Source organism: Enhydra lutris, unplaced genomic scaffold (assembly GCF_002288905.1).
Source record: "Enhydra lutris kenyoni isolate GAN:26980312 unplaced genomic scaffold, ASM228890v2 scaffoldscaffold91, whole genome shotgun sequence".
NCBI lineage: Eukaryota > Metazoa > Chordata > Mammalia > Carnivora > Mustelidae > Enhydra > Enhydra lutris.
In genome coordinates this window covers 1,476,417-1,496,228 of record NW_019154175.1, presented here as the reverse complement: position 1 = coordinate 1,496,228, position 19,812 = coordinate 1,476,417, and the positions used below count along the sequence as shown (strand labels likewise).

The 19,812-nt window shown below is 44.4% G+C and overlaps 2 protein-coding genes across 3 annotated transcripts in view; one reads left to right on the top strand and one right to left on the bottom strand.

Moving 5' to 3' along the window:
- Positions 1–15,739, top strand: part of LOC111162374 (TRAF3 interacting protein 3) — a 29,484-nt gene extending 13,745 nt beyond the window's left edge. Inside the window, exons 8-16 of one of the 2 annotated variants that reach the window (XM_022526752.1) lie at positions 6,352–6,423; positions 8,621–8,761; positions 8,885–9,022; positions 10,171–10,306; positions 10,849–10,911; positions 12,511–12,570; positions 13,650–13,786; positions 14,543–14,656; positions 15,489–15,739. In XM_022526752.1, coding sequence (XP_022382460.1) covers positions 6,352–6,423; positions 8,621–8,761; positions 8,885–9,022; positions 10,171–10,306; positions 10,849–10,911; positions 12,511–12,570; positions 13,650–13,786; positions 14,543–14,656; positions 15,489–15,581 — 954 coding nt within the window. In that variant the 3' untranslated portion in view covers positions 15,582–15,739. Of the gene's footprint in view, positions 1–6,351; positions 6,424–8,620; positions 8,762–8,884; positions 9,023–10,170; positions 10,307–10,848; positions 10,912–12,510; positions 12,571–13,649; positions 13,787–14,542; positions 15,048–15,488 lie in introns of those variants that run through there. The other variant, XM_022526751.1, reaches the window with a different exon arrangement.
- Positions 15,495–17,887, bottom strand: LOC111162375 (chromosome unknown C1orf74 homolog). Its single transcript, XM_022526753.1, has 2 exons — positions 17,830–17,887; positions 15,495–17,125 (listed from the first exon to the last, which is right to left on the bottom strand). Exon 2 carries the CDS (start codon positions 17,028–17,030, stop codon positions 16,239–16,241), a length of 792 nt encoding a protein of 263 aa, XP_022382461.1. The 5' UTR covers positions 17,031–17,125; positions 17,830–17,887; the 3' UTR covers positions 15,495–16,238.
- Positions 17,888–19,812: the final 1,925 nt, after the last annotated feature.

Below are 19,812 nucleotides of genomic sequence, written 5' to 3'. Positions count from 1 at the left end.
GTCATAGGGTAGTTCTATTTTCAACATTTTGAGGAACCTCCATGCTGTTTTCCAGAGTGGTTGCACCAGCTTGCATTCCCACCAACAGTGTAGGAGGGTTCCCCTTTCTCCGCATCCTTGCCAGCATCTGTCATTTCCTGACTTGTTAATTTTAGCCATTCTGACTGGTGTGAGGTGATATCTCATTGTGCTTTTGATTTGTATTTCCCTGATGCCGAGTGATGTGGAGCACTTTTTCATGTGTCTGTTGGCCATCTGGATGTCTTCTTTGCAGAAATGTCTGTTCATGTCCTCTGCCCATTTCTTGATTGGACTATTTGTTCTTTGGGTGTTGAGTTTGCTAAGTTCTTTATAGATTTTGGACACTAGCCCTTTATCTGATATGTCATTTGCAAATATCTTCTCCCATTCTGTCAGTTGTCTTTTGGTTTTGTTAACTGTTTCCTTTGCTGTGCAAAAGCTTTTGATCTTGATAAAATCCCAATAGTTCATTTTTGCCCTTGCTTCCCTTGCTTTTGGCGATGTTCCTAGGAAGATGTTGCTGCGGCTGAGGTCGAAGAGGTTGCTGCCTGTGTTCTCCTCAAGGATTTTGATGGATTCCTTTCTCACATTGAGATCCTTCATCCATTTTGAGTCTATTTTTGTGTGTGGTGTAAGGAAATGATCCAATTTCATTTTTCTGCATGTGGCTGTCCAATTTTCCCAACACCATTTATTGAAGAGGCTGTCTTTTTTCCATTGGACATTCTTTCCTGCTTTGTTGAAGATGAGTTGACCATAGAGTTGAGGGTCTATTTCTGGGCTCTCTATTCTGTTCCATTGATCTATGTGTCTGTTTTTGTGCCAGTACCATGCTGTCTTGATGATGACAGCTTTGTAATAGAGCTTGAAGTCCGGAATTGTGATGCCACTGACTTTGGCTTTCTTCTTCAATATTGCTTTGGCTATTCGAGGTCTTTTCTGGTTCCATATAAATTTTAGGATTATTTGTTCCATTTCTTTGAAAAAAATGGATGGTACTTTGATAGGAATCGCATTAAATGTGTAGACTGCTTTAGGTAGCATAGACATTTTCACAATATTTATTCTTCCAATCCAGGAGCATGGAACATTTTTCCATTTCTTTGTGTCTTCCTCAATTTCTTTCATGAGTACTTTATAGTTTTCTGTGTATAGATTCTTAGTCTCTTTGGTTAGATTTATTCCTAGGTATCTTATAGTTTTGGGTGCAATTGTAAATGGGATTGACTCCTTAATTTCTCTTTCTTCTGTCTTGTTGTTGGTGTAGAGAAATGCAACTGATTTCTGTGCTTTGATTTTATATCCTGACACTTTACTGAATTCCTGTACAAGTTCTAGCAGTTTTGGAGTGGAGTCTTTTGGGTTTTCCACATATAGTATCATATCATCTGCGAAGAGTGATAGTTTGACTTCTTCTTTGCCAATTTGGATGCCTTTAATTTCCTTTTGTTGTCTGATTGCTGAGGCTAGGACTTCTAGTACTATGTTGAATAGCAGTGGTGATAACGGACATCCCTGCCGGAAAGCTTAGCGGAAAAGCTTTCAGTTTTTCTCCATTGAGAATGATATTTGCGGTGGGTTTTTCATAGATGGCTTTGATAATATTGAGGTATGTGCCCTCTATCCCTACACTTTGAAGAGTTTTGATCAGGAAGGGATGCTGTACTTTGTCAAATGCTTTTTCAGCATCTATGGAGAGTATCATATGGTTCTTGTTCTTTCTTTTATTAATGTGTTGTATCACATTGATTGATTTGCGGATGTTGAACCAACCTTGCAGCCCTGGAATAAATCCCACTTGGTCGTGGTGAATAATCCTTTTAATGTACTGTTGAATCCTATTGGCTAGTATTTTGGTGAGAATTTTTGCATCTGTGTTCATCAAGGATATTGGTCTGTAGTTCTCTTTTTTGATGGGATCCTTGTCTGGTTTTGGGATCAAGGTGATGCTGGCCTCATAAAATGAGTTTGGAAGTTTTCCTTCCATTTCTATTTTTTGGAAGAGTTTCAGGAGAATAGGAATTAGTTCTTCTTTAAATGTTTGGTAGAATTCCCCCGGGAAGCCATCTGGCCCTGGGCTTTTGTTTGTTTGGAGATTTTTTATGACTGTTTCAATCTCCTTACTGCTTATGGGTCTGTTGAGGCTTTCTATTTCTTCCTGGTTCAGTTGTGGTAGTTTATACGTCTCTAGGAATGCATCCATTTCTTCCAGATTGTCAAATTTGTTGGTGTAGAGTTGCTCATAGTATGTTCTTATAATTGTCTGTATTTCTTTGGTGTTAGTTGTGATATCTCCTCTTTCATTCATGATTTTATTTATTTGGGTCCTTTCTCTTTTCTTTTTGATAAGTCTGGCCAGGGGTTTATCAATCTTATTAATTCTTTCAAAGAACCAGCTCCTAGTTTTGTTGATTTGTTCTATTGTTTTTTTGGTTTCTATTTCATTGATTTCTGCTCTGATCTTTATGATTTCTCTTCTCCTGCTGGGTTTAGGGTTTCTTTCTTGTTCTTTCTCCAGCTCCTTTAGGTGTAGGGTTAGGTTGTGTACCTGAGACCTTTCTTGTTTCTTGAGAAAGGCTTGTACTGCTATATATTTTCCTCTCAGGACTGCCTTTGTTGTGTCCCACAGATTTTGAACCGTTGTGTTTTCATTCTCGTTTGTTTCCATGATTTTTTTCAATTCTTCTTTAATTTCCTGGTTGACCCATTCATTCTTTAGAAGGATGCTGTTTAGTCTCCATGTATTTGGGTTCTTTCCAAATTTCCTCTTGTGATTGAGTTCTAGCTTCAGAGCATTGTGGTCTGAAAATATGCAGGAAATGATCCCAATCTTTTGATACCGGTTGAGACCTGATTTAGGACCAAGAATGTGATCTATTCTGGAGAATGTTCCATGTGCACTAGAGAAGAATGTGTATTCTGTTGCTTTGGGTTGAAATGTTCTGAATATATCTGTGATGTCCATCTGGTCCAGTGTGTCATTTAAGGCCTTTATTTCCTTGTTGATCTTTTGCTTGGATGATCTGTCCATTTCAGTGAGGGGAGTGTTAAAGTCCCCTACTATTATTGTATTAATGTCGATATGTTTCTTTGATTTTGTTATTAATTGGTTTATATAGTTGGCTGCTCCCACGTTAGGGGCATAGATATTTAAAATTGTTAGATCTTCTTGTTGGACAGTTCCTTTGAGTATGATATAGTGTCCTTCCTCATCTCTTATTATAGTCTTTGGCTTAAAATCTAATTGATCTGATATAAGGATTGCCACTCCTGCTTTCTTCTGATGTCCATTAGCATGGTAAATTGTTTTCCACCCCCTCACTTTAAATCTGGAGGTGTCTTCGGGTTTAAGATGAGTTTCTTGTAGGCAACATATAGATGGGTTTTGTTTTTTTATCCATTCTGATACCCTGTGTCTTTTGATTGGGGCATTTAGCCCATTAACATTCAGGGTAAGTATTAAGAGATATGAATTTAGTGCCATTGTATTACCTGTAAGGTGACTGTTATTGTATATTGTCTCTGTTTCTTTCTGATCTACTACTTTTAGGGTCTCTCTTTGCTTAGAGGACCCCTTTCAATATTTCCTGTAGAGCTGGTTTGGTATTTGCAAATTCTTTCAGTTTTTGTTTGTCCTGGAAGCTTTTAATCTCTCCTTCTATTTTCAATGATAGCCTAGCTGGATATAATATTCTTGGCTGCATGTTTTTCTCGTTTAGTACTCTGAATATATCATGCCAGCTCTTTCTGGCCTGCCAGGTCTCTGTGGATAAGTCTGCTGCCAATCTAATATTTTTACCATTGTACGTTACAGACTTCTTTTCCCGGGCTGCTTTCAGGATCTTCTCTTTGTCACTAAGACTTGTAAATTTTACTATTAGGTGACGGGGTGTGGACCTATTCTTATTGATTTTGAGGGGGGTTCTCTGAACCTCCTGGATTTTGATGCTTGTTCCCTTTGCCATATTGGGGAAATTCTCTCCAATAATTCTCTCCAATATACCTTCTGCTCCCCTCTCTGTTTCCTCTTCTTCTGGAATCCCAATTATTCTAATGTTGTTTCGTGTTATGGTGTCACTTATCTCTCGAATTCTCCCCTCGTGGTCCAGTAGCTGTTTGTCCCTCTTTTGCTCAGCTTCTTTATTCTCTGTCATTTGGTCTTCTATATCGCTAATTCTTTCTTCTGCCTCATTTATCCTAGCAGTCAGAGCCTCCATTTTTGTTTGCACCTCATTAATAGCTTTTTTGATTTCAACTTGGTTAGATTTTAGTTCTTTTATTTCTCCAGAAAGGGCTTTTATATCTCCCGAGAGGGTTTCTCTAATATCTTCCATGCCTTTTTCAAGCCCGGCTAGAACCTTGAGAATCGTCATTCTGAACTCCGGATCTGACATATTACCAATGTCTGTATTGATTAGGTCTCTAGCCTTTGGTACTGCCTCTTGTTCTTTTTTTTGTGGTGAATTTTTCCACCTTGTCATTTTGTCCAGATAAGAGTATGTGAAGGAGCAAGTAAAATACTAAAGGGGTGGCAACAACCCCAGGAAAATATGCTTTAGCCAAATCAGAAGAGATCCCAAATCGTGAGGGGGGTGAAAGGGGATAAAAAGAGGTTCGGAAAGAAAAAAAAAAAGAAAAAGAAACAATTAAAAAAAGAAAATCAATAAAGAAAAAATATAAAAAGGAAAAAATATATATATATTAGATAAACTAGTTAAAAATGTTAAAAAAGAAAAGGGTAAAAGTTAAAAAAAAATTAGCAGAAGAAGAAAAAAAATTGAAAAAGAAAAAAAATTAAATTAACTGCAAGGCTAAAGAATCATGGGGAGAAAGTCATGAGTTCCGTGCTTTGCTTTCTCCTCCTCTGGAATTCTGCTGCTCTCCTTGGTATTGAAACTACACTCCTTGGTAGGTGAACTTGGTCCTGGCTGGGCTTCTTGTTGATCTTCTGGGGGAGGGGCCTGTTGTAGTGATTCTTAAGTGTCTTTGCCCCGGGCGGAATTGCACCGCCCTTACCAGGGGCCGGGCTGAGTAATCCGCTCGGGTTTGCTTTCGGGAGCTTTTGTTCCCTGAGCGCTTTCCGTAGAGTTCCCGAGGACGGGAATGAAGATGGCGGCCTCCCAGTCTCCGGCCCGGAGGAGCCGAGAGCCCGGGGCCCCACTCCTCAGTGCGCCCTCAGAGAACAGCGCCCAATTACTCCCGTCACCCTGGCCTCCGGCCGCGCTCCGAGCTGACCGAGCCTGCGACTGGTTCAAGGTAACGCCGAGCTGAGAGCTCACTCCTCGGCTCTGTCTCTGTAGCCGGCTTCCCCGTTCTACTACCTGTAAGCTCTGCGACACTCAGACACCCCCGATCCTTCTGTGACCCTGCGGGACCTGAGGCCACGCTGACCCTGCGTGGGCTTCACCCCGGTTAAGCCTCTGGAGCGATGTCCCTCAGCGGAACAGACTTTTAAAAGTCCCGATTTTGTGCTCCACTGCTCCGCCACTTGCCGGGAGCCGGCCCCTCCCCCCGCGGTCTATCTTCCCGTCGCTTTGGATTCACTTCTCCGCCAGTCCTACCTTTCAGAAAGTGGTTGATTTTCTGTTTCTAGAGTTGCTGTTCTTCTTCTCTTCGATCTCCCGTTGGATTTGTAGGTGTTTGCAATCTTTAGATAAGCTATCTAGCTGATCTCCCGCTACCTGAAGTAGTCTCAGCTGCTACTTCTCCGCCATCTTGACTCCTCCCCCCACCAGGTGTCTTTTAACTTAGTTATCTCTTTAAAGGCCTTATTTCCAAATACAGTCACATTCTGAGGTGCTGGGAGTTAAGATGTTAACATATAAATTTGGGGGGAAGGTAGTAGAGGGGGCAGACACAATTCAGCCCATGACAGGGGTAAAGAAGGGAATATGGAGACTCGTTTAGTCTTATTAGCCTATACTTTAGAAGTAAAGGTCCGTGTATAAAACTAAGAGGAGATGAGGAATATAGAAGTGCCTAGACAGACAAGGGAGAGAGATAAGGAGGAAAGAAAAAGAGAGCTTAGATTTCCCTCAAGTGAACTCCTACTATTATATCCTGAACCACTGGATAGAGAACCTCAAGGTACAGAGAGGACTTGGGGCCAGTCCAATTCTTCCTTCTCCTATTTCAGAGAAAGAGGAAATGATCCTCTTCTAGTCAAACATCCTTTGTCATCTTTCCTCCTCCCTACATCCTGAAAGAGTTCAATTTCACAAACATCACTTGAGCACAGACCACGTTCTAGGCAGTAAGCTGGAAAAACAGAAGAAAACTCTGCATGTCATATTTTGGCCCAAACTCATTAACTCATCCCCTTTGCTCCAGGGCCAGCTTAATGAAGACAAATTGAAGGGCAAACTGAGATCTTTAGAAAACCAGCTGTACGCCTGTACCCAGGTAAGCTTTCTTAAGACATTTCCAGCCCAGGAATTTAGAATTAAAGGAGAATGCTTGAGCCTCGATCCTACTCTCTGGAAATGACACCTGATAGAGCTGAAAGCACCCATTCCTACTCACTCGATTCTGGCTTTGCCATTTTCACTTTGGTCCCCAACCCACCTCTTCTCCCTTTTTCTTAATGTTCTTCCCTCTGCACCCTGAGAAGCAACCGCAGCATCAAGGACTCTGCCAGCACCAGGGGAATCTTAGGAATACCTGGAACTGTAGGGAGAGGCCCTAGTAAAGATGCTCATTGCTCAGATAGACCTTCAAAGGTCCCAATGTTTGAACAGACAAACTGGATATTGTAACAAAGTCTTGTTACATGTAACAAAGTTCCATGGGCAACTTCAGTCTAGTAGCAGTCTCTGGGAGAAAGTAAAAGGCCACAACTCTTGGCTTTTCTATGGCATTGTTATCCATCTTCAGTAAACTCTTGATTGGCCTGATCTTGGATTACAAGAGATAGAAAGAAATCAGCTTTCACACTGGAGAAGTGATCGACTTCTGACAGTGGTGAGATGTCAGATAAGAGAATGAGGTGGCGCATGTGGAGTTAGGGAGAGAAGATGGACCTGGCTGCACGCTTGGAGTCTTATAGGGAAACAGAGTTTATATACAGGTTTGCTGATCCACAACTTTTAGTTTTTCTCAGTATGGCCTGTTTTGTCAGACTCTTAGGAACTATATGATGCCAACCATACTTATAAAATACCGACATATAATCCAGAATACCAGGCTCTTCATTTTCAATGGGCAGGGGGTTAAAGCTGGCCAGCATGGGTAAGTCCACTAACTGGGATATACCTATGTATGACCTCCTGGATCCTGCTTCTGATGAAAATTCCAAGAACCTAAGACCCACTCACATTTAGATCCAAATTTTCAGATGATTCCAAAGCTAAATGGAAATGATTTCATATTGATCCTGAGGTCTGTACCATCTAGACTACTGTTTATTCAGTGGGATAACCCTGAGTTGACAGCAAAAGCTGCCTGCCTTCCCAAGAATCACAGGGCAAAAAGGGCTAGGGAAGGGAAGACCCTAACTGAATATACAAGGCTGTTCTTTTCTTAACTCCTGAAGCCAAGATAATTTTTTTAATGCAAATATATGAATTTTAAAACATTGAGAGTACTGGAGCTACAAAGATAAAAGAGAAAAAAAAAGTATGCTCTCTACCCTGAAGGAGTTTACAATCCCATAAGGGACACAAATGAGTCAACAGAGTGGGAAGATAGAGACTTACAGAGGATACTATGTGAACACTAAGAAAAGCTACCTAATCCATAATGAGTCGGGGGTGATTGGTCAAGATTTATCAGAATTTACATGATCCTTAGACGGAGTCTTGAGCATGAGTAGAGTTTAACCAGTGGAAAGGGTAGGTGAGGATGCTCTAGGCAGAAGCTACATGGACAAAGGCAAAGGCCAAAATGCACAGTGCTTAGGGAATCTGCAAACAGTTCAGTTTGGGTGGAAGTAGCATAGAATCAAAGTCTGAGCTTTCAAGTAGGAGCCATGCCAAGGAATTTGGACCTGATCCTTAGTCACTGAGAAATTTATAAAGGGAGTGACATGATCAGATTTACATTTCAGGAAGTACCCTTTAGCTTCAAGGCTCGAAGATAGAGAGAATATTACATCGACCCATATAATAGTGTTACCAGAGTTTGAACCAAGGAAGTGCCAGGAATTATGGAGAAGACACAGATATGAGGTGTTAAAGAGGTTGATTTGACAATGTTCCATGAGCAACTGATTGGTGGGAGAAAGTGAGAGAAATCAAGGATGACTCCCTGGTCTCAGGCTTGGGAGACTGAGTGGGTTATGATGCTGGTCACCGAGATAGGCAGCCCAGGAGAAAGGAGCAGGTTGAGAAAGATTATTTTGATTTGGAAATATTGAATTTGAAGTGCTCTTGGAAGGCCTGGGGAAGCCCAACATGCCTAGAGCACCGTGTTAACCCCACTTACCTCCCTCATCACCTGGGACCCTCTCCCTGCCCACCTCGAGCCCAGAAGGAGGTCCACCAGGTTACTGGTATCTCTGCTCTGGGGGCCAGGAGCAAATTCTTTTCCTTTCTGTATCCCAGCTAAGGGGTTGGCACACAGAAGTTCAATATGTGTTTGTTGAATTGCATGAAATTTACAGAAATACCCCCCTTGGGGAATGAAAAAGGTGTTATTGGAGATGGAAGACCAGAAAAACAACTATGAGCAGAAAGCCAAGGAGTCACTGCAGAAGGTGCTGGAGGAGAAAATGAGCGCGGAGCAGCAACTGCAGAGCACACAGGTGCAGGGATGCTGTGTACTCCTTGGGGCTGGGACCCCGGGTGGCCCTGGGCAGCATGGGAGCCAGCTGCATAACTCCCTGGAACCCCCAAGGCACCCTCTTCTTGTCTGACCACCCCCTCAGCGGTCACTGGCTCTGGCCGAGCAGAAGTGCGAAGAGTGGAGGAGCCAGTATGAAGCTCTGAAGGAGGACTGGAGGAACCTGGGGACCCAGCACAGAGAGCTGGAGAGCCAACTCCACGTGCTCCAGTCCAAACTGCAGGTACCAGGCCCTGGGGTGGGCACAGGGGGAGAGAAAAGGCAGGGCTTATGGGACGAGGGGCAGTGACAGCAGGGAGGACAGAAGCTGCTGCTGGGATGGGGGTTCTCAAGGCAGCCTGACAGCATCTGGCTTTCAGTCCCCCACTCACTGCCCACTTTGTTTCTGACTCACTGTTTGGGCCCTGGAATCTAATTGTGAGTTCAGCAAGGATGTTTCATGCAAATGAACTAAGTGTTACCCGAATGATACCATCCATGAGCAAAGAGCTAGACTGGAATATTCATCAGTCTACTGTCATACTCCAACACACTCTCTGCACCCCAAGCCAGCAGAGCATTCAGCTCAGATATGTCCACTACTGGCACAGAACAAGCCACCCGGACATACTCAGAGGTTGAGGATTGACTAACATCCTACCAATGTCATTTTTAAGCAATTACAGTAGACTCTTGGCATTCTCAAGGGTTCCATCATTTCCAACAGGTGTTACCTGGTCAAAGTCAACTGATCTCCTAAGCCTCAGTTTCCCCATCTCCAAAAGGAGGCAAATAGTAGTACCTATGTCATAGGATTGTTGTGGGATTGAGGTAATCCATTACAAAGCACACAGCACAATGCCTGGCACAGGCCTCCATCCATAGTAGCTATTTCTCTTCATAGATTTTATTTACTTGGTTTGAAATTTTGAGGACCCACATCAAAAATTTACCTTTATCATTTTCCTGAAGCAGGAACCCGAGTAGCCAAATTAATAAACCGAAGCGTGTGTCTTACCGAAGCTGTGAACCCAGCTGGCCAGTACACTATTTGCCATATCTCTCATGAAGGCCTTTTTCTTTTGAACCTTAATTTTTTGAGAAAAAATGACCCTACCAAAGGAAAAAAAAATGACAGTGTTAGAATAAGAAGACAATGTGAAGACACCTAAAAAAGAGATGATTTGGGCCTGACTCAAATGAGTCCCTTGTGAAATATCAAAAATCTAATGCATGAGGAAAGCGCAGATGGAAGAAACAAAGAATCCCAAATGTTTCCATTTCCCTGATAACCCTCTGTCTCTAAAATTCTAGTCTTCCTCTTCCATGGGATCTGTTCCCAATCTCCACCCCAGCACTGACCTGCCTCTGTGTTGGGCCCCCTCCTTACAGGGAGCAGACAGTAGAGACCTACAGATGAACCAGGCTCTGCGACTTCTGGAAAATGAGCACCAGGAACTGCAGGCCAAGATTGAACACCTGCAGGGGGACAGAGATCTGTACAGCTCGGATACCCTGCACCTACAAGGTACTCTTCCCCTCCAAGGCCTCTAGGAAGATGGGTGGAGGAGAAGGCCTCAGTCTTTGATTGGGTTTATAATTTCATTTTACCTCGAGGGAAAGGCAGGGCTGTTTTAATCATCCCAGCCTGAAGATTTGTGCTCTGCTAGCGGGTCTGGTAGTATCAGTCTGCTCTTCCAGCCAGTCCCTCTGAGCGAGGTCACAGCACTCCCATTTCAGTCACCTGTGGCAAGGCTGCATTTCTGATTTGGAAGGGGAAGGTCAGTTGAAACGCAAGGCATACTGAAGGCATCCCACCCTAGCCTCTGTGTCAGCGTAGACGACGAAATCATGGGCAGATACAACTCTTGATTTAACCTGATGTTGTTGGGGCCGATGACATCCCAGGAGCTCAGGATCTGGTTTCCTCTCCAGAACCAGGGTGAGTAGAAAAGAGAAAAGAGAGGACTTCCACTTAGCACACATCAGTGGTTACGACTAACTCCCCTCCTCAGGTGTCAGGTTAAGTCTCAGGTTCATCTATTTCGATTTGCATTATTTCACTTTCAGATCAACTGAAGAGGTTAGAGAAGGAGAAACTCGCCCTGGTGGCCCAAGTACAGCAGCTGCAGGGTAAGTTCCCCTTCCAGATTCTCAAGAGTAGCACAGCTGCTCTTTCTGGTGTTCCTGCCGCTCCTGCCCCACAAGAGGCATCCAAAGGAGGGGTCTGGAGCCCGGTCTTTGACGTATCCTCCACCTCTGTGCGTTTTCGGACCTTCTTGAAAAGTGAGGTCATTTACACAGCTCTTCACGAGTTAACGTTAGCCTTTTTTTCTTTTCTACTTTCCTCCTTCTGTGCCAAACACAACCACCCAAATTTCCCCCGGATTTTCAGATTTTAAAAAACACTGAGTTTTCTAAGGCAGTTATTTTATATACTGACAGTCATTACATACATGAGTATGTCCTATAGACATCTGTCGTTAGGAATGGTTCGGAAAATCAGCTCACACTACAGATGCCTCAGTCCACTTCAGAACTACCTGTTGGGGCCAAAGAGGAAAGGGGACATTTCAGGAGAAAAAAAAAAAAAATGTAGGCAATGGCTGAAAAGCTGGAGAACCCAATTCAACTAATAGCTCTGCTGGCTTCCCACCACCTTAACCTGACACCCCAACAGAGAAGTTTCGTGCAATGCATGTTAAGAGTAAGGCGGCCACAAGCAGATGACGAGCACCTATAGGGCAGGAGCTGAATGCGCAAGGAGTCAATTCAAAATCATGCCCTTATTTATTCCCTACCAAGTACCAGGCACCTTAGGTGTACACACTGAGGATACAGTGCTGAACAGAACTGACACAGCTCTGTCCCTAAATGAAGCTTACAATAAGGTATGAAGCTTCCATGGACAATTAAGTATGTGTCAGGTAGTCATAGCTGCCATGGAGAAAAATAAAGCAGGTTAAAAGGGAAAACAGTTGCTATTTCATACAGGGTCATCTGGGGAAGTCTTTCTTCTAAGGTGACTTAAAGGTAAAGACATGGTAGGAAGAAATACAAGGATGATGTATTCATTAACAAAATACCACACACTGAGTGACTTAAAAAATAGTAATTTATTTTTTTCTGGAGGCTACAAGTCCAAGGTCAAGGTGTTAGCAGGGCTGATTCCTTCTGAGGATCTCTTCCAGGCCACTTTCTTTGGCTTGTAGATGGCTTTCTTCTCCCTATGTTTCTTCAGATATCTTCTATCTAGTTGTGTTGAAATTTCTCTTTTTTTTTTTAAATTTTATTTATTTATTTGTGAGACAGAAAGAGAGAGAGAGAGCGAGCACAGGCAGAGAGAGTGGCAGGCAGAGGCAGAAGGAGAAGCAGGCTCCCCGCCAAGCAAGGAGCCCGATGTGGGACTTGATCCCAGAACGCTGGGATCATGACCTGAGCCAAAGGCAGCAGCCCAACCAACTGAGCCACCCAGGCATCCCAAAATTTAAGATTAGGGCCCACTCTAACACCCTAAAATACTTGATTACCTCTGTAAAGAACCTTTCTCCAAATAAGGTCACATTTAAGGCACTAGGGATTAGGACTTCCTATGAATTGGGGGGAGGGGCACAATTCAACCAATAATAGCCAGGAACATCTTAAATAATTAAGGTTTGAAGCAAAGTTCTGAAAAGACACTGTGTGCAGTAGATACGCTAGTACAGACAAGTTCCTTGTGTTTTTCCACAGGTTTGCTCCAGAATCAATCTTTACAGCTTCAAGAACAGGAGAAACTCTTAACAAAGAAAGGTCAGCAAATTTACTTCCACAAATTCTAAGCTAGTGGTCTTTCTTGCCTGCCTAGAGGCAGGGGATGGACTACAGGACCTCTTGGAGTCCCATACAGTTCTAGAAGTCTGTTAGGTCAGGGATCTAGGGGAGCTTTTTCAGGACAGATGATTGACTTTGAGAACATTTTAATCAGTTAGCCTCCTATCCTGAGAGGTATATAAACTGTGAAAAGAATTTCTACTCTGAAAATATACATCTGTGTTGAACATTTCAATAAATTGATTTTGAACGCAGGATTTAATGTCAATTTTTACACTTGACTTTCCAAGTCACATCCAACTCCACAAGCCTACACCATGCTGCATTCAATAATCACGTCACTCTTAGCATTCAAAAGTCTGCTGCCTTAGCTCCCTGAAAATAATTCATCATGTATGAGGGGTTAAAGAGGCCAAGTTCCTCACTTACGCACTCCACATGGTCTTTTGTTTTCTCATCATAATCACCATGTAAAAGAGAAGGCAGAAGTTATGATACCCATAGAATGGGTAAGAAAATGAAAGTCTACGGTCATAAGAATTAAGGACAAAGCTAAGACAACAATCCAGAATTTTTGACTCCTAGTGCAGTGCTCTCTTCACCAAGACTAAGACTGCCACGTGGCTCAGAAGCCATCTTTAACCATAGGAAGATGAAGTCTAGGACAGGACAGCCATTCTCATGACTGAAATGAAGCTAGAAGGGAGAAGGGGTTAGTTATACTGAAGCGTCCAGCAAACCTACTAGAAATATCACAAAAGAAAATGGATTAGCAAGTATTCTCTGGAAGTACCTGCCATTAAACAGGGCTAGGGATACAAAGAAAAGTAAGATGCCAACCTTCCCCTCAAGGGGCTCAAATTCCAGCTCTGTGTCAAGACTGAGCATGGTCCCAATGGGAGGAAGTAAGAGAATTCTACTCTATACTGTCTCATCAGGGACAGGTCCTCCCTTGTTCCCTTTCCTCCCTTCCCCTCACTCCAGGGTTGTCTCAGTGATAGGACCCTGCCTCAGAGGTGTGGACCTCACCATCACTGGGAATCTGGCTGCTTTTTTAGATCAGGCTTTGCCTGTGTGGAGTCCAAAGCCCTCCCATTATGAAGTGGAACCTGAGGGTACAGGGAAGGAGAAAGAATGGGATTTCAGAGACCAGCTGCAAAAGAAGACTTTGCAGCTCCAGGCCAAGGAAAAGGAGGTGAGACGGTGACCTCAAGGTAGTGAGGGAATCATCCCGCAATGGTAGGGAAAACTGCTGGGAGGCAGCCAGAGAGCAAAGATTTTGAAGTTTGCACAGTGACTGGATGCCAGCAGGTATTCATTTGCCTTTATAAAATGTCTTTGCTTTTGGGCTAATCTGTCAATCTTTTCCCTTCTTCGTTTATACCAACTGCTATTCCAGATTTTATTAAATAATTACTTTTGTAATGTCAACCTAAACTCAAACACATTTAATAAAACATATTAACCCCTCACACTTTGTCCTAGAGTTATCTTAAAACTTTTATAAAGTGTGCCTTTCAAATAAAACCCTTTCCATCTACGTACTTGGAAACACACACATCCCCAGAAGTATTCACATGCAACTCAACTAGGTCCTAGGGAAAATGTTTGTACTGAGATCACTCCCAGGTCTTTTGTGCTACAAGAACTTCATTTTTTGGTGCCCCCATTTACAAAGCACTTGCACACACACAATCGCGTGGGAGCACTGATATGTATAATACGTAATATTGTAATATGCATTATAATCATTTAAACAAACACATTCTGGAAAAACTAGGTGATACAGTCAAAACCCAAACTGAAATCTCTGAGAAAAGCTGGGAAGGGAGGACGGTGGAAACAATTCCAAACGAATGAGGGGGTGACTCACACGGGGCCCTCTCCCAGACCTGGGCTCTGTCCCAGAAGGAACTGGTGGTGATGACGGTGGTGGTGTTCTCCCCGCCAGTGCAAAGAACTGCATTCGGAGTTAGACAACCTCAGTGACGAGTATCTCTCCTGCCTGCGTAAGCTGCAGCACTGTCGAGAAGAGCTGAACCACAGCCAACAGCTGCCTCCCAGAGTAAGAGGGTCTATCCTCCCAGATCGCCCTGGATGTTGGTGGGATGGCTCCTCCTTTAGCCAAATCCTGCAGATAAAGTTTATCAGCCCGTGCCAACATCTGGCCAGCCTGTTCCATTCAACTTGGTTTACATGCTTGATAGTATAACAAGTGTCAGCAAACACAGGCTCATGCATCCAAGCCTAATTTTCATGGAATTCTTGAGCCCGAGGGGAAGACTTACTATTAGCTCAAGTATGAAGTGGTGTTCTTTTAGCTTATTATGAGCTAGTGGTAAGAGTGAGGAGAGCAAAAGTACCACGGAATACGAACAGAGCGTAATATAATTTTGCTGAATTATGTCCCACCCTTAACTATTCTTTTTTTTTTTTTTAAGATTTATTTATTTATTTGACAGACAAAGATCACAAGCAGGCAGAGAGACAGGCAGAGAGAGGAGAGGAAGCAGGCTCCCCGCGGAGCAGAGAGCCCAATGTGGGGCTCCATCCAGGACCCTGGGATCACGACCTGAGCCGAAGGCAGAGGCTTAACCCACTGAGCCACCCAGGCGCCCCTTTCCTTAACTACTCTTATCAGTATCTAAGTATCTGGCTCTTGCTGGGTATGGTTCCCTGAGCCAGTGATCCTGGATTGGGGGGGCCAGGGACCAGCAGTAAAGTGGTTTTATCCCAAAGGATGTGACCAAGTGAGAGAGACAGTGATACAAAAAGCTTTTCTCCTCTACTGACCCAAGGTTTTCCACTGGGCTAGGATGGGAAGAAGGAAGATTATTTTTGCCTGTACCTTCTCCAACAACCCATGGCCTCTTTCTCTCCCCCACCCCTCCTAACAGAGGCAATGTGGCCGATGGCTCTCGATGCTGATGGTGATGATTGCTATAGCACTGGCAGTGTTCCTGGCCAAGAAGGACAGCCTGATGATCTGACTCACCTGTGACTACTGCTTGGGTGAAAACCTGAAGCAAGAAACTCAATAAAAAACTCAGAAGGTTGATATACTTTGAAGTGTGCATTTTCCCACCTGAGATTTCTGACTTTGTTATTGTTTTTTTAACCTATTGTAAAATAAACACTTCATCTAATAGTCTCTGTTCCTCAGAACTCTTCGTTTACTCCGGAATGACAATTCACATCATACATGTAAGACATGTGAGCATCCTCGTCTATCCTCCCTAGTCCAATTCAGTTGGTGGTATATAAACATGCGGTAAAAGCCGCCTAGTCTTCTACTTTCTGGCAGACACCACCCACGAGGGCAGGTGTATTTATAGTTACCACATAAGAACATACACTTCTCCTCCACCGTCCTTCTCCACAATCTCTCTTCTTCTATCTCCTACCCAGTGGAAAAATCAGCAGATATCTCAGCAAAGTCAAGAGGACTCCTTAGTACAAAAATGGCAAATGTACAACCAATGCCGCCACCACTAATCCCATGCCCACTGCCATGTGGACAACTGATTATAGCACCACTCCCCTGCCCCCGGTGTTTTCAAGATGCTCTGAATTGGTACTTGAGATGCCATCCTTCAGCTAGAGCTGATTATTTACTGAGTACCTTCTGCATGAGAGAAGAGTTAAAATCAGAGAGCCACTGCTGGCAGCGTGACTATCTCAGAGGAGATGCTCAGGTCGGCAAAGTCATTCTGAGTCCTACATCGAGTTCTAAGGTCCTTCTCCCAAGTATTTAGAATCTCCCTCAGGGCTGGGAACAAGCTTTCTGGGACACTAAAGGAATAGAGCAAGATGGGGGGATGACCACGAAGCCATGAGATCCGGGCAGTGAACACCCGTAGTGGGGTCAAGGCTAAGCAGTTGTCGTCTCCCTGGTTCAGACGAAAGGTATACGGAACAGGATAGCCCAGGAGGATCCCAAACACAGTACAGAGATTCCAGTCTGAGGAATGAAGTCTGCTACAGGAGACTGCCAGGGATAGGTCCCTCTGCAGCCCTTGCAAATGCACGATGATCTCAGCCATTAGGGCCTTCAAATTCTGAAGCTGGTCCAGGAAGCAAATAGAAGGGTGAGGTTGGGAGCTGGAAACATCCACAAAGGCTATGGTACCAAGCAGCACCTGCTCCAAGTGCTGACATACGTGCTCAGGACTGACAATCAAGCTGTCTTCTCCAATCTCGAGGATGTGAAGTCCCTGGGTCAGGAAGCCCAGGCCCTGCAGTTCCTCCAGATAGCTCTGGAGCTCTGATGGCCCTGCACAACTGCAATCATAGAGCAGAGCTGGCTTCAGTCCCCGGGCCACAGCCAGCACCTCTCCAGCTAGGTGAAGGCAGATAGCTCGGGGTGGGCACCGTCTCTTTCCCATGCCCAAGGTCTGCTGAGCAGCTGCCACCAGCATCTGAGGACTCGGTGCTGACATGGAATCTGGAAGCAACAGCAAGCATGGCCTCCTTACCTAGCTATAGTCCCCTCCCCTGGGCCGCATCTCTGAGCTCCAGGCACTTGAGGAAGGGCCTAGAAACAAAGCAGTAGCAGGGGATTATTAACACCAGCCAATGACATACCAGGAAACCTGCCAACAGCCTTCCCCTAAGTTTTACAGCAACTTCCAAACATTTTTGTCCCTCCCTCTGCTTTGAAATGCTAACCCAGATCACATAAGATGGGATCACCAATGCTGCCTGATTTCTATGGTTGACTTAGTCTTCCTTAGTCTCAAATTCATGTGTCTTTCACGCCTTATGGCTACGTTGACATTCTCTCTGAATTCTTCTCAATTTTACCTGTTGTAAACTACTTTCTCGGATTCAAACCTTAAAGAAATCGGGGAAGAGTAGTGCCAGGGCTGTCTTTGGCAAAATTCCGGGGTCTAACCCTAAAACTGCCCTTCTGAGGCAGAATTCTGGGTTCCACACGCCCTCTTTCCCCTACCAACTTCCCCTTATCTTCCCGCCAACAGCTGTAAGAAAAGCGATCCGATTAATATACACTAGAATATGGACTTACAACCACTGCACCCTGGGACGTAGAAGTAGTAAATAAAGTCTTATAACTGCAGAAGGGTTATACTTTTGCCGGCCCCGCCTTCCCCTTCTGACCGTCATCTACGGACCTTCGGAAGATGGGCTCACTCCAATCCCCACACGCAGTGCTAAGCACTCTAATAGTGACTTGTTAAATAAGTCACAGGTCTCTCTCACACACACATACACACATACTTTCTGCTTCCACTTCCGCCGCAGGTTCGCGGGCTCAGAAGCGCCCGCCCGTTTCCTGTGAGCTGCAGAGAAAACGCCGAAACCAAAACGCTCCGCGGCAACACTGGAAATCCCTTGCAACGCGCTGGGCTCCAGGTCGGCAAAACCGGCCTACTTCGCAGGTCCAACACACGCCCTCCCGCCACTTTCCGTGACGTCATCCAGGCCGCTCACGCGCCGCGTTAGGACCTCCCGCCCGGCTGTGCCGGAAGTGTGGACGCCTATCGCCCGGCCCTTTCCGGCCAGACAGAAGCCGGCCCCGCCTGTCTGCGTAGGGACGGGGAGGGGCGGAAGTGCCCGAGAGAAGGCGGGACTTGGCGAAGCTAGTAGCCTACCGCTACCCTCACGTAGCTTCGCGTCGTGTTACTAAGTCAGGGAATGCAGAGGGGGCTACGCAGCGCAAAAACACTCTGCTTTGTCTGGAAAAGTGCGCTTTCCCCTCCAAACGAAGCTTATCTCAAGAAAGCGACATGTTTTGCAGACTGTCCTCACCTGTGAGTGGCCCTACAAAGTTAGTTGTTTACTCTGACCTGCCTAAATCCCCAATTGGAGAGGCTGAATTCCTAGAAGTGGGTGAGCAAGTGCTGTCCTGCCCAAGATTTGCCATCTCGAAGCTGGGTGTGAAGGGCATGGGCACTGTTCACTCGGAATAAATGTGTGCCAGGCATGCTTCTGGGCGCTGACAGTATTATTACAACGTACAAAATACACAGAAACCCCACCTTCACGGGCTCGAGTTCGAGAAATTCGGTTTTCTGGCTTCACATGAGACATGAACAGAGAGGCAGAAGCTTTTCAATCAGGCCAGTAAGAAGGACGTGTTTCACTGAAGGGTTAACACCTAAACTGCCAGCCCTAGGGCAAGAATTTCTTGAAAACGCTCAGCTGAGAAAACGCCTTAACTTTATTGTTATGTGGGCAGGACTGAGGCAAAGGGAACTGCGGGCTCGACACCGGAGGCTTCACTCCTTGCTCTACTTTGGTGGTATCTTCAGAAGGTGAAAATAGACAAGTATGGAGTAAAGATGGGGCCAGTGTGGAAGGAGGATCAGCGTGTGGGAGCTCCCAGTCTAACGCTGGTTTTTAGCTCAGAGGGAGTCAGAAACAGAGACTAGAAACCAATTTTAGGATTTTTTCCTTCCCCAGATTTATTTTATTTTCCCATGGTCCTTAGCAATAAATCTGTAAAATGAAAGACTTATTTATTTAGTTCATTCATTTATTCTAACAACACATACAGGTGACCCTTGAACGACTCAGGCGGTAGGAGGTGCCCCACACAGCAGGAACTCTGAATATAACTTTTAACTCTCCCAGAACTTTACTAATAGCCTACTATTGACCAGAAGCCTTTCCAATAATATAAACAGTCAACAGATATTTTTGTTATAGCAACATTATATACTGTATTCTTATAATAAAGTAATCTAGGGGAAAATAAAACACTAAAAAATCATAATACATTTACAGTACTGTACTATATTTATCAAAAAAAAGAAAAATCTGGGTGTAAGTGGGCCTGTGCAGCTCACACCTGTGTTGTTCAAGGATCAGTTCTATTTGAGAAAATAGTATGCACCAGACACTGGCAACAGAGTCCAAGACAAATAGTCCCTACCTTCAGCAAGTTGGTAGTCAAATAGGACACAGATGCTAAGCAATTACAAGGGAATTGATTATTCTGAAAAAGGAAGTATGGGATGATATGGGAACACAGAACCAGAGATCGAATTATATGGGGAAGGAACAAGCCAGATCCAACACTCGCCCTCCAAATTACCTACAGTGTTTTGTTCTGTTTAACTTTGAGCTAATCCAGTTTAGCGGGGTGGACAGAGAACAAAAAGAAGAGCTGGTGACACCATCTAATTCCCCTTCCACTCTTAAGCAAGGTGGAGGCAAGAAAGTAGACCACACCAAGAGAGTGTGTGGTGTAGCCACCAA

Excerpts from the sequence above, each read along its gene's own strand:
- LOC111162375 (XM_022526753.1), bottom strand. The coding sequence starts at position 17,030 with ATGTCAGCACCGAGTCCTCAGATGCTGGTGGCAGCTGCTCAGCAGACC.